At 44.9% G+C, this 13704-nt stretch overlaps 1 protein-coding gene across 1 annotated transcript in view; it reads left to right on the top strand.

Moving 5' to 3' along the window:
• Nucleotides 1–13101, top strand: part of LOC146191589 (peptidyl-prolyl cis-trans isomerase D-like) — a 33892-nt gene extending 20791 nt beyond the window's left edge. The window contains exons 8-11 of the mRNA XM_084602111.1: nucleotides 1828–1885; nucleotides 2783–2869; nucleotides 6051–6093; nucleotides 9777–13101. Coding sequence (XP_084458237.1) covers nucleotides 1828–1885; nucleotides 2783–2869; nucleotides 6051–6093; nucleotides 9777–9865 — 277 coding nt within the window. The 3' untranslated portion in view covers nucleotides 9866–13101. The remainder of the gene's footprint in view (nucleotides 1–1827; nucleotides 1886–2782; nucleotides 2870–6050; nucleotides 6094–9776) is intronic.
• Nucleotides 13102–13704: the final 603 nt, after the last annotated feature.

Below are 13704 nucleotides of genomic sequence, written 5' to 3'. Positions count from 1 at the left end.
CACGTTGTCGACGTACGTCCGAAATAGGAAGGCCATCGAGGATGCCTATGAAGCCGAAGATTTCGCCAGCAACAGAAAAAGGCTTCGGTTAGCCAAGTATCCGGAAATTGAGACCGCTGTGATCACGTGGGTGAAAGAAATGAGAAGTGCTGACATTCCACTGAGCGGCCCAATTATCATGGCGAAGGCGGCCGATTTCGCCCTGCGCTTGAATGTGGAAGATTTTGTCGCCTCCGAAGGATGGTTTCACCGCTTTAGAGACAGACATAATCTTGTCTTCCGGGTGTTGTCTGGAGAAGCCAAAGAAGTGGATGCAGAAACTTGTGCCACGTGGCGAAGCGGTGCTCTGCAGCAGTACTTAGAAAGCTACTCGGCACATGATATATTCAATGCTGATGAGACGGCTTTGTTTTATAAGCTCCAGCCCGACAGAACAGTAACATTTAAAGGGGACAGCTGCGCTGGCGGCAAGCGAAGCAAAGAGCGGATTACTGTTCTGGTCGCCGCTAATATGACCGGGACGGAGAAGGTCCCTCTTTTTGTTGTCGGCAAGGCACATAAGCCTAGATGTTTCAAGAACATTAGGACGCTGCCGACGGAATACTCCGCCAACAGCAAGGCGTGGATGACGGGCGAATTGTTTAAAAAATGGCTCTTGAAATTCGATCGGAGGATGGAGCTAGGGAAGCGTCAAGTTCTCCTCATTGTGGATAACTGCTCGGCACACAAAGTCGACGCCGAGCTGAAAGCCACAAGGCTCGTCTTTTTGCCCGCCAACACGACTGCGGCCTTGCAGCCGATGGATCAGGGGGTGATCAGAAAAATCAAATGTTTCTATAGGCGCCACATGATCGAGCGCATGACTTTGTGCACTGGAAACCAGAAGACCAGCACCATCACATTGCTCACAGCAATGCACATGTTGGTGCGTGCATGGGAGCAGGTCACGCCGTCCACAATTGCAAACTGCTTCCACCACTGTGGCTTTGCTGCCGGAAGTATGAAAGAAAGTGGCGACGATGGGAGTCCGGAGCCTCTGCCTGCGGCTGTGCGTGCTGTGCTGCAGGACGTCAGTTTTGATGATTACGTTGGAGTAGACAGCGATGCAGCAGTGTGCGGTGCCCTAAGTGATGAGGACATTGTCGCTGAAATTGTTGGGGAGCAGTCTGTCCCAGAAGAGGCAGAAGACGAGGACGACGACGAGGAGCAAGAGCCCGTGCGTCCATCCGCGGCAGAAGTTATGGGAGCGCTGAATGTCGCGCGCCTTTTCTTCAGCTTTGAAGAGGGGGAGGAAGACTCCCTGCGTCGCATTCCCATGCTAGAAGACCGAGTGAGTACGGTAGCCCTCAGAGAGAAGAAGCAGAAGATGATAACAGACTTTTTTGCTAAATAAATGTTTTTCGTGCCCTCCGGGCATCAAACGCCTTCATTTTTGCTCACTTTCATTAGTTCGAATTTTGGTTAATTCGAACTGGCCTGGCGGCCCCGTGGAATTTGAATTAACGAGCTTTTACTGTATATGGAATCTTGTATAAAACTTAAACTGTATTCCTTTTGTAGGAGGGTATGCATTTATGGTTAAATTTATTTGGCAAGTACCTTGTGAATTCTGAAATAAACAAGGACAATATTTGCTCTTTAATTTTTTCTTTCTTTTTTTCCAGTTTTTAGCTGGGAGAAGCATTCTATGGCACGCATGCAATTGTACAACATGCGTTAGTTTGAATAGCGAGGTTCAAATTGAGTCAAATAGCAAATGCTGTTCAAAAACATTAATCAGCAGCCTCACTCCAGACTGCTCATCTCATGGTGGTGCTTTTCATGCAGCGCTGCGTCCAAGCTGAAATTGAAGAGGTACCACCAAGCGCTGGATGACTGTGATGAGGTAATTATATATGCACGTTTTCTGAAAGCTTCAGAAATAAGCTTGCATTTGCACGTGCACTTTAAATGCCGTCAAATCTAGATATCCAGCTTCAAGCTCAAGTCCCGTATACCAGTAATTCTGTGCATAAAATAACGGTGCCTGGGATAATATATTGCACCTACACTATTCACACCTTACGGACAGCTCACCATGCATTAGTCATTGGTAAGCCTAACCTGCTTCGCTTCGAAGCCACATTGTGCAGTTCTTTGGAACCACGCTGTACATATCACAAGATGCCGCGTTGTTGTCTGTGCATGGCACAACCTGTGTGTTTTGGAAAAAGTATTATCATGTATGGCGACATCGTCAATATTTTAAGCACTCTGTCTCCTAAATTGGGTGCTGTCTTTAAATTCAGTGTGGCCAAGCAAAAATTCTCAACACTGAAAATTCCTACTGCTCCTCAATGTTCTTGCTGCTATCCCTACCGCTGAGTTGTTCAAGTTTTTGAAGGTACAAGTTCACCCACTAAAGTGCTCTATTGACTGCCATGTCAGCACAGCATCCCTAGGTTGCACACATCATCAGGCGCTAATACGTAGGATACTATATGCAAGTTAAGAATGAAATAAGTTCCAGAATCACTGCTTTTCTCAAAATCGCAGAAATGGCAGTAGTAGGCTTGTAGTTATCCGGAGTTTGGTTAATGCTATCTGGCTCTGGTAGCAGTAGCAACAATGAACGCCACTGCTGAGTCATTGATCATCATCCATTATCGATGAGTCTGTCATTCGGTTTGAGAGCGTAGTGAAAATAGTGTGTCCTTCATTTTGGGGTGCTCTCGAGATGAAGGCCCTTCATGCTCGATCATTGTTGCCCAGTATCAGAGTTCTGCTTTTTCCACCTCCACAGGCCCTTGACCTTGAACCAAGGCACCCCAAGGCACTCTTTCGGAGAGGCCAGGCCTTCCATGGCATGCGGGATTACGAGAAAAGCATGGTATGCCCTTCCAACGCTCCTTTCTGTTGACTCATACGTAACCAGAACATGTGACAGTGGTAACTCAGCGTCCTCACGGAGGCCCATATTCGAGCGGGTGATACCTCGAGAGACTCATTGATTTGCTGATACAACGTAAGTGGTCGTTGTAATGCTCATTTGCAACAAAAAGCACTACCTTGCAGTCACGCTGTTGGTGCACATGGGCGTGGGAATCCGTAACTGTCTGCTTTGCAAACTGCTTTATCCTGACGGAAAAATCTGCAAGTACTACCGTATACACGCGTGTAATGGCCGCATGCATGTAATGGCCGCACCCCGAACTTTAGAAAGAAAATTGGGAAAAAAAACTTTTTCCCGAGTAAAAGCCGCACCATGAGTTTCAGGAAGTTGGGCAGCGCAGTCTACTGTGCGGTGCAAGAAATACGGAACGTTTTGTGTGCCGCCAGGTGGGGCCCAAAAATCAAGTGAAAGCCAAAATGAAGCGTAAGGTTAGAAGTAGAATTGCCAATAAGAGTTAAAAACAAAATATTTGAGGAAAAAAAAAAGTCCAGCATGGGGGCAGCGGCCACCATCTCCGTTACAAAGGGGGCGCTCCTAGCCGCAGCGATGCCCACCCGTTACAAAGGGTGAGACCAGCAAATCCAATCCAATCCAAGTCTGTTCGCTCCTCCGTTTTACAGCCATTTCCTTGATCGCCCGAAGCATATCACGTGCAATCTCGCAATCGGAACGCATCGCTGCCCTGATTTGTTCTGCGCTCGTGAGCTGAAGATTTTCTTTTTCCTCGATGGGATACGAAACCGCCCTTTTAAGTGTGGATTTCGCCGTGCGTACAGTTAGTGGATCATGGCAACGGCCCTCCACCAGAAGACTCCAACCGGCCGACTGAAACGGGCATCGCTTGTGGCCGTTTGCCACTGGATACTCGAAGCATGGGCCACGGTTTCATTCGAGACTGTGGAAAAAAGTTTCAAGGTGACAGGGATATCAAACAGGCTGGACGGTACAGAGGATGACCTCATCTGGGACAAGGACGAGCCTGAAGTCCCAATGAGTTCGGAGGAGGAGGAGGACGACGACGAGGAGTGATGTTTTGGACACGGGACGAGCCTGAAATCCCGACGAGTTTAGCGGAGGAGGACGAGTAGTTTTTTGACAATAATAAAGGCAGATACCACCGCAAATAATTTTTTTCGCTGTCTTTTTTCTCATGTAATCGCCGCACCCCCTGATTTTCACCCTAATCTCGGTAAAAAAAAGTGCGGTCATTACACGCGTGTATACAGTATATTCCCTTCAAGTAGAAACGCCCCACCGGGGTGGCGCAGTGGTTAAGGCGCTCGACTACTGTGCCCAAGGAAGCGGGATCGAATCCCGGCCTCGGCGGCTGCGTTTCGTTGGAGGCGAAACGAAGCAGCGTCCGTGTGCTGTGCGATGTCAGTGCACGTTCAGGTGGTCGAAATTTCCGGATGCCTCCACTACGGCGTCTTTCATAGTCTGAGTCGCTTTGGGATGTTAAACCCCACAAACCAACCAAGCCAACCAACCTTCAAGTAGAAACTGTAATCTGCTAGGAGGGAATGTTATCTATTCCGTCTATCGTGGTCAGGTGACTCGCTAGAAGTAAAGCATAAGATGTAATGCTTTTTTTTTTTCACATTTGACATTTTATTGCATCCATATTTGTTAACATTGTGCCTCATCAGAGCTGTTGCATGAGCACAGTCACTTCAATCAGTCATATACTTTTCTAACAGCATGTGAGAAAGATGAAAACGGCCATATTGTGACCACTGACCAAGAGAGGTTCTTCATTTTTTGTGCCAGACATGTTTCTCGGATATGCTGCCTTCACGTCTGCACCATTTGTTCATTTGGCATGCTCACACATAATAAGGCTAGTGAGCGTGCCCATCATTGCACGCTGTGCACATCAGCAGTCTGCGGTTTCCCTAGGACCACCTGTGGGCTTTCATTGCTTGGTCAGTTGCACTGCTGCGGAAACTAAGCTATTAGCAGCAATATCTGTTTGAAAGACGAGGAAATCTAATGTGCCTTCTTTGGTATTGAAGTGGGGGAGGGGAGGGGGGGGGGGTGCTTTTATATGCATCTTTGAGGTATTCCAACCATTTCTTCCAGAGAGCAAATGTAACATCATGAGATGACCCACACTGGGAATCCCTTTTCCTTTTATGCAGTGGGTACAGGAACATAGAAAAATTAAACTTGTCAATGCCTATCTTATGCTAGCATATTTACGCGATAGTGAGTGGACTCAAATGTAAGTCCCCCCCCTTCCCCCTCTCCGATCGCATATCCCAGAAAAGAAAAAAAAACATATAGGTGGATGCTTTACACAACACAAATTTATTGCCTGGTTGGGCTACTTGTCTCCACTTCCAATTCTCTATTTCGGTGATATATGCTGCAAGTTAGGCCTCCAGCTCTGGGTAGCCTACCGACTGCATCCCTCAGAAGCCTCTGTGCTTGGCACCACAGTTGAAATTTTGTCTCACTGCCACCGTCACTCCCACATAACCTGTTTAGAACGCTACACTGAACACAAGCGGAATGGTTTCTATATTAAGTCGACCCCCCCCCCCCCCCCCCCCCCCCCCTTTTCACTTTGAATTTTCGAATTTAAATAAAGAGGCAGACTTACAATCGTGTAAATACAGTATATTTGACAATAATTTGAGGGCATTCAGTGTGGATTGGAGGGATTTTCAACTTCACTCCATCTGCTGTGCCAGCATCACCTTACACCCCAATTGAGGCCATGCTGACAAAGGCTTTAATTTATTTATTCATTCATTTTGCTTTGCCAGTGGGCAAGAATGGCTCCGTTCTCGAAAATCTTCTAGTCGGAGTTTCCTCTCTGCCCCTTCACCTCACTTAGTACTTGTCACATCTTTTTGGGGTTACTTGCTGACAGCTGAGGGAGTACTGGGAATTGTTGGCATTGTTTAAAATGTATAGCTGCCAACATTTGGATTGTAGATGAAATATCCTGTAATTAGTCATTGAATGCACAAGTGACCAATATCATCTAGCTAATAGCGTGTTGTTCTGGCTACTCATCACTCATTCATCCTTAATACATCATGCGTTGCACATTAGACAGGGAAGTTATTTATGGCATGGCATGCTAAATGGTTCTTTCTTTGCTGCTTTTCAGGCGAATCTGCAACAAGCACTCTTGCTCTCACCAAATAATAAAGGTAAGCCGTATTTTCAACATGCCTGAGTGGGAACCCCTGGTATGTTTTCCATGTTGATAAGAAGCCAAGATAATTAAACAGAACCACTCACCAGTGACTACCGACAAGCTTAACACAAGACGGGAAACATTTCACAATTACTATTTAGTATTGTATCACATTCACTTGGCCATAAACATGCTCTAGTGTTTATCAAATAGTCAAGTGTGGGGTTTTTATACATTGCATGAGCTGGCTGGTTATGTTCAACTTGGCATTGCTGTGCACTGTTTGAACATTCATTCAGGTATTCAGGGAACCGTATCAAGTGGCTGGTAGAACCTCCCGCAGCAGAAATTAGAGACGGTGATCAATTTGATGCCATCCACAAAGTTTCTGAGCCTAAGTTACTCTTTAAGCAATACAAATGGCAGGGTTTCTTTTTTATGGCTAATAACGCCAGCATTCGTTAAAGCAATGCATTCTTTTAATCTAAAAAATTAAATTCAGATTGAAAGAGGAAGTTTACAATCAGCAGTGTTGGAAAACAAGCGGGGCTATGTGCCCAGCACAGGATCGGTCGAGCATCCAAAATTCTATTCACTTGAAGGCAAGTTTCTCAGTTGCTTCCTGATAAATTACTAATAGATGCCTGTTCATAGGGCAATTTGAGTTTTTATTTTAAAATAATTCTTTAGAATGCTGGCTTGATCTCTACAATTATTGGATGAACGCGGGTCCAACCTTTGCACTCTTGTTGAGTCCCCTTGAGTTCACAAGCTGAAATTCCCAGGTTTCTAGACAGAAACATAGGTGTACATTCTTTCAAATTTGTCCTCATTTCTGATGGTTCTTCAGAAATACCTTTGATAATATCAAGCTATTTCAGCTCATTCTGTCATTGAGTTCATCCAGAACTTGGGTAAATTGTTCTGGCAGCGCTATTTCTATGCTTTTAAGGTTGTGTCGAAGTCATGTGAGCTTCTCTGTAATCCAGAAGCATGCATACAGTATACCTGGTGTAGCGGCGCGCTTCATGCTACTATGCATGTCCCATCGGCATACCAGCAGCTCACTGCTTTCTGCGGACGCAGTTCCTCATGAAGTTTACACATAAAGCCGAACACCACTTTTATACTTTTACATGGGATCTGCAAGGGGATATTGTGATTTAATTCAGTATATCCGGGTTCGACATATTCAAGGTTGGCTGTATTTGCAAAATCCATGGTTTGGGAATAGCAGCTCAAAAAGCTGCAAACATGTGGGATTCGCATTGAAAGCGAACAAAGTACAGAAGCTATGCTGTTGAGTTGAATTTTCACAGACGGTGTAAGAATGGTTTCTTGATTAGAGACAATCCTTCAGCTGCAAAACCCCACTCGACAATTGATGGTTGTCAGGCCTCTCATTAGGCCTAGAAGGTTTATTCTCACCAAAGTCGCTCTGTTCACCCGATGCCCTGAGCCAGCATTCTCCATGTGTGCAGTTCAAGCACCTACTGCACACCTGCCACACTTGTGCAGTCTCCATCTCGACAACCCACGGTAACACCACCGGGAGTCCCTGCCGCACACCCGTACACCACCGCTCCCACGCACTGCGCTCATTGTCCATGCTCGGTCTGGCCCGCCGTGAACAGTGCCTCCCTGCGACACCTGACTGGCCTCTGACGCTGGCCCTCACGGTTTACTACATTATAGCAGCACATAGGGGCGCTGTGCACAATGACAGAACCTGTGTTATGGCAAGGGTAGGAGCAGTTGTGGTGAGGCATCAAAAAGAATAAGAATAAAAAGGCCTCAGCCTGTGCTGCAAAGTGTAGATCAGGATCCAGAGCCATTCCCCTGTGCCGCCATGTTGTGCGAACTGGAGAGCCACAGCATAAGCTTTTTTTGGAGGACTGTGGGGATCCTATCGCTCTGCAGCCGTGCCTGTGTAAGCTGCGATTTACTTCCCTTCAGACGCTTAAAAGATTGAACATATTTCCATGGCACGGTTGCATTCCAGCAAGTTTTTTGCGTTATCCTAGGCATACATTAGACTTCTGAAATAGTTTGAAGTTTCTTCTAGTGGTGCTGGCATTCAGCACATTGTGCTAACAGTACTGTCTTGGCACCCTGCAGCAGGAAAGGCTCTTTTTGGACAATCACAAGCTGTAGTGCTGTAGTTGTATGGCTCGTATGCAGTTTCAGTTCTAGCTCACTCATCACCCCTTCCTATCATGTACGTATCAGGATTGGCCTGCATTATTGCCTATGTGGTGGTGCGCCGTCGCATCAATAAATAAATAGTTGTGATCTCAGCTCAGTTGCAATGCTAACACAAGACAAGTTTGGGGTCGTTTCATTTAAAAACACGGCTTCATTATAATCCTTTCTTTTGTGCTTAGTAAATCTGTAGCGCTTATGAAACCAGCACATCTGCAGATGCATATGCAGCTTTTAAAATCCTGAACACATTATTGCACATGCTGAAGATAAGATTAGCGAAAGGGTGCTAGCTATGGGGGGAGGCGTAACAAGTGTTTTGATATTGTATATGGTGTTTATTTATAGGCTTATGCAATTATTCGGTATTTTCGAATATAGTTGAACGAAATCCAATATTCGCTTCGATTAGAATTTTGTTATTCAGAAATTTCGAAGTAGTCGGCTCAAATGAATAGCCACATGTGACAGGGAGAAAGATTTTTTGAAGGTTTGGTTTTTGGATTCAGTAATATTTTTGCCAATCCAGTCCAAACCAAGCCAGGAAACTCTGAACAAAGGCACACAAAAACGCATCTGTCGGCGCGGTCGATTGCGTTTAGCGGGCGACTGTGTCTCTGCCGCGGTGGCATTTGACCAGTCCCAGCCACCTTGGACCACTCGAGACCACCATGGAAATGCAGCCAGTGATTCGATTTGGAACTTTTTGTAAAGAACTTACTAGAACTGAATCTTGATATCTTAAATACAAGGCAGTCCTGAAAACCCCGACAGGTACAACAACAACTCTAGCACTTACGGGAAGTGCACCTCCGGGTCTTCGAGGGCTTCGAGTCACACTTTGGCATACGTGGTGCTAAACGGCAAAACAGAGCGCACTCTCAGTAAACAAAATGGCGACGGACAAACAGCTCGTTTTTAAGGATATAATATTCTAAATATTGATTGTTGTGCATTGAATTTAAATAAAAACAAACATAGCCTATTTTTTGTCAACGCAAGCGAAGATTATAAAAACGTATTAAGTGTACGTATTTCAAAAACATTTCAAGTCAAGACCAGCCGAGACAGCTTCCTAGCCTACACAGACGAACATGGGGAAGCATCCAACGTTACTGGAACGAACTTAGTAATGTTGGCAGCATCTGACGATGGTGTGACGCCACTAAAACTGAATAATTTTATTAAATGCTGTTAAATAACTAAAATGAACCTTTGTTTCCTTTTTAAATGAATTACATTTTGTACCAGTGAAATCGCTGGTGACAAGGCAACGCACTTGGCCAGAAAGTGCGTTCCCCACAACATACTTCAATCAGAGTGTACTTTTCTGTGAGTGCACTCCACTTGCAGCGTTTAGATTGGGCAAAGTGTACTTATAGCGAGTGACACTCTCCTTAAGTGCACATAACTTGTGCGCTTAACGGGGGTATAACTTGAACCTTATCGGTGAAGTGCTCTGTATGACCGAACTGCTGCTTCTCCTCTTCACAGCAATACTTTCAGAGATCGCAGCTGTCAAAGGTGAAATGCAAGCCTACAAGGCTAAGGAGCGCAAAGCCTATGCAAAACTTTTCAACTGAATTCCTCTGGTGTGATGTTCTTCACGCACGTGGCCCACCTCCAAGGCCTGGACGGCTGATCGGCACTACCACTCCACACTAGTGCTGCGCATGTAACGTATCGCTTGCTGGTTGGCACCAGTGGGCAGCTGAGTCACGACGGGCAGCTCAAAGCGCAAGTGTGTGCGGGGGTGCACCAGAATGGCTTTGATGACAGCCACTTCGTATGTGAAGGCTGTAAATTGGGCCGCCACAGGGTTCACTTGAAGCCCGAAAAGAAACCTCTCAGCAAAGCATCTGGAATGGGGCGCCTGTTGGTTCCGCAAGGTAATTTTTTTTTACACATGCCAGTCTCTATTATGTTTCTCTGCTTTCTTTTTTTTTCTTTGCTCCCCAAGTTAAGACCTGCTAAATTTGGGTATGTGGCTGACGTTCAGTTGAGGTAGTGTACCTAAACAGCAATGGCCATCTCTGTGCAGTCTTAAAATTATGGTTCAGCGATTGCAGCAGGGCTACTTCAATCTAAATATACGATTTTTTTTTTTTCACTTTTGCATGCATAATTGTTTAACCAGGGTGAATGCAACTTTTTTTTCCATGATGTGACTCACTCTGGACAGTGTGCAAAAACTCTTCTGCTATGCTACCCAGAAAAGTTGTTGAGAACAAACGCGTGTACAACAACTGTGCATGCAAAGTGGCAGATGTGTGCCTGGTAGCTGCTGCTGCCACCTGTAATTTGCACTTGTCATGAGCGTGAATTATACATGCGCACTAGAACTTGGGGCTTTGTTTTCAACCACGTCGATCCTGGTAGTGAGGAAAGGGGACGGGGCACGCGTGCGCGAAGCAGCCATGTGAAGCGTGTCGATTACGGCCGTGTTTTACTACGTGCCGCACAGTGCAGTTGTTGACTGCAAGCACACTGTAACTGGCTGCAGCTGCTGCTCAAGCATGGATGGGTGCATGGTACAGGGGTGCAGCCTGCCCTGCCCATACACTTCTGAAAAGAAAAAAGTCGCGGTAAAAAGTCGGATAGCAATACTGTGTTTCTCTGTAGAACCCGTGGTGTCAGTACCGTCTTTCGTCCTGTTGGCCCTCCCGTGGTCACCAAAGAGCCCATTTTGTATCTACAGCTGGCAACATGGAGACTGGAAATTCTGCGCCAATTTCAAACAGTAGACCGTTTGTCGCGCGACTATTCACTTATGATCAGCTTTGGACTGTGTGTTTGCAAATAAGCTGAGCCCTTTTATGGGGAGATTTTTTTTTAGTGGTGGTAAAGGTACGTCTACGTTTTATCTGGAATTTTTACTAAATGCTGTGTGTAAAAAAGTATTTTTTTTTTTAACAGAAATGTGTTGGGAAGCATATTTTCCATTGTCCATTTGGCATGGATAGGGCAGCAAAAAAATGTCTTTTTTATAGAGCCATTGTTTGAAATCGTGAGGTATATTTGGGAAGTACAGCACCAGTCAGCCAGATCGCAGGACAGTAAAACATTTGCATTGAATTGCTCTTCTTACAATGTCAAGTGAGACCTTAACCAAAGCCACTTTGCTTTGTTGCATAGTCTAAAGAAAAGTTACTCAGTGGTCTTGAGCTTATCAAATAGTTTCAGAATCACAAATCTCTCCAGGCTCCAAACCAGGTCAGAGAAGAGATTGAGTTTCCCATAGTTGAAACAGTGACAAAAAGTTGGCATCCTGCAGCCTATGAAAGGGTTAAAGATTTGTTGGTAGCGGTAATAATGTTGTATACGAGGCTACAAATTAAATACAGGGATTATTTATAGTGTTATCATTGAACGGATGTACGAAATGAACCAACAGGGTGGTCGTGTCTAGCCCTTGCCTTGTAGGGCATTTCAGTATGTGTTGTCTGATCAAGTCACTTCGGAACTAAAGGCAGCGGTTTCATATCGGTGCCACATACCTTCAATTTCTGAAAAGCATCGCATTGTTCAAGGTGGTCCTCACAGAAAACAGCCAAGGCCTCAGGTTCATGTATAGCTCTGCCTTCCTTTGATGTCAGTGGAAACTACTGCACCTCGTTGCTGTTCAGTTTAGCAGTAGCATTTCCCCCCTCTGCCTGGCAATGAACAGCAAAAGCAGCAGAGTTTTCCTGCAAGATGATTGACCTTTGCTGGGCACTCATACAAATGGCACTACTTTCAAGATCACCAAGACATTCAACATGTTCCCCCGCTCGACTGTCCTTTTTTTGCCTGCTTCTTATTGATGTCGGATGGAGGTGGAGTCATGCAGTAAACCTCAGGCCACCTAATTGGGCCAAATCCGAGGTTGTTTCAAGAAATATTTGATATAGCGTGCTCGTAAATGTGCTGTCATTGTGCAGTGGTTGACTTCATTCTGCAACCTCAGTGTGTGCTCCATACTACAAGTAAAATGATTGTGAATGGAAATTAGTTACTCGGATGAACATAGCAGTTGATACCATGTGCTCGTTTGTCCAATTACATATGTTCACATCATGCCCGTGTTTTTTTGTAGTGCAACTATATAATGAAGATTTACAGATGTAAGTTGCGAAGGTGTTAAAGCTTTATTTTGAGCACTCCTGTGACACTTGTTTCCAAACACAGTATACTTTGGATATATGTCTGGCCTGCCTGGTCGGAGTGTTGTGCCAGTCTAGGTATTGGTCTGGTCACCGGTACCATATCCCAAGTTCGAGTCGTTGCAGCATAACCACAAAGGCTGTCTGAATGAAATATGTCTACATGGTTGAGGGTATTTAATGAGCTGCTACGCTGGACAAAAGTAAATTTTTACGGTGAGTATAAATGGAAGCTTGACTGTACAGTTCTGTGTGGTGTGCAAGTTTTATGCTTTGAATGAGCAGCGTGGCGGTGCTTTCGACAGGTGGAGCATGAAAACTGACGAATGTTTTTTTTTTTCTAGTTTTAACTTCTCCTTTGTCCTGCTTACTGTGCATTCATTTCGGGATGCTTCTGTTGTCACAACCTTGAACAGCTTCCTAGATGCTAGGTGCGCAGTGTGTACATATATTTTTTCACCGGTTCTCTGCATCCACCTGGCCCATTTCTGTGTACATAGTGTGATGAGACATTTTGAACATGTAATTGTGTCTCATAGTGTTGACTGTGTCAATGAACCTTGTAAAAATATACAGCACTCAATTGCTTGTGTCACTTGTCTCATTTGCTGTTCTCATGCAATTTCAAAATAGGACCCACAACAGGAGAATAATAAAACAGAAGTGCAAACATTTTAGGGTTGGTTTCCTTGTAACAATTATTTAGTGAATTCAGCGAAAATGCTTTTAACTCCTCAACGAACATTTTTATTTGTGAATTTTCAGCTAGCATGGTCGTTTAGTGCCCAGAACATCATCTGTCTGCTGAGTAAAACGTTTCATTATATGAGCCGTACTGTCCACAAACTGGACACACACTGCCACAAAACATGAATGACAGTTGGCTCTCGTCCAAGTCCACTAGGGGTTAATACACAGTTTCATTTTAATCAGCATTGTCTAGCTTTTCAAAAACTTTTTGCTGGGCTAGTTGGTGCAGCATTTCAAAAATGGCGAAGCGCTAACAACACATGGAAGGGACACGAACAATAGCTTCATTGAGGATTTTTCAATTTGCCGCATGCATGCATGCACACGCGTGCACTCACACACACATACACACACAAAGCTGCAGGTACAAAATTTCTGCAACTGAATTTTAAAAATATTTTACAGCAAATAGCCATTGATCGAAGTGCTGTATTATGTGTTTATAGTAATGAGCTATGCATGGCATCATATTCTGCAATGAAAGCTAGTTTAGTGTTCAGGAGAGCAGAAGAAAATGTTCGTGATCATTC

This window comes from Amblyomma maculatum, chromosome 4, assembly GCF_055883805.1.
Source record: "Amblyomma maculatum isolate TAMU_Amacu chromosome 4, ASM5588380v1, whole genome shotgun sequence".
Classification (NCBI taxonomy): Eukaryota; Metazoa; Arthropoda; class Arachnida; order Ixodida; family Ixodidae; genus Amblyomma; species Amblyomma maculatum.
The sequence above is the reverse complement of the archived record's forward strand: the minus strand, read 5'-3'. Positions and strand labels throughout refer to the sequence as shown.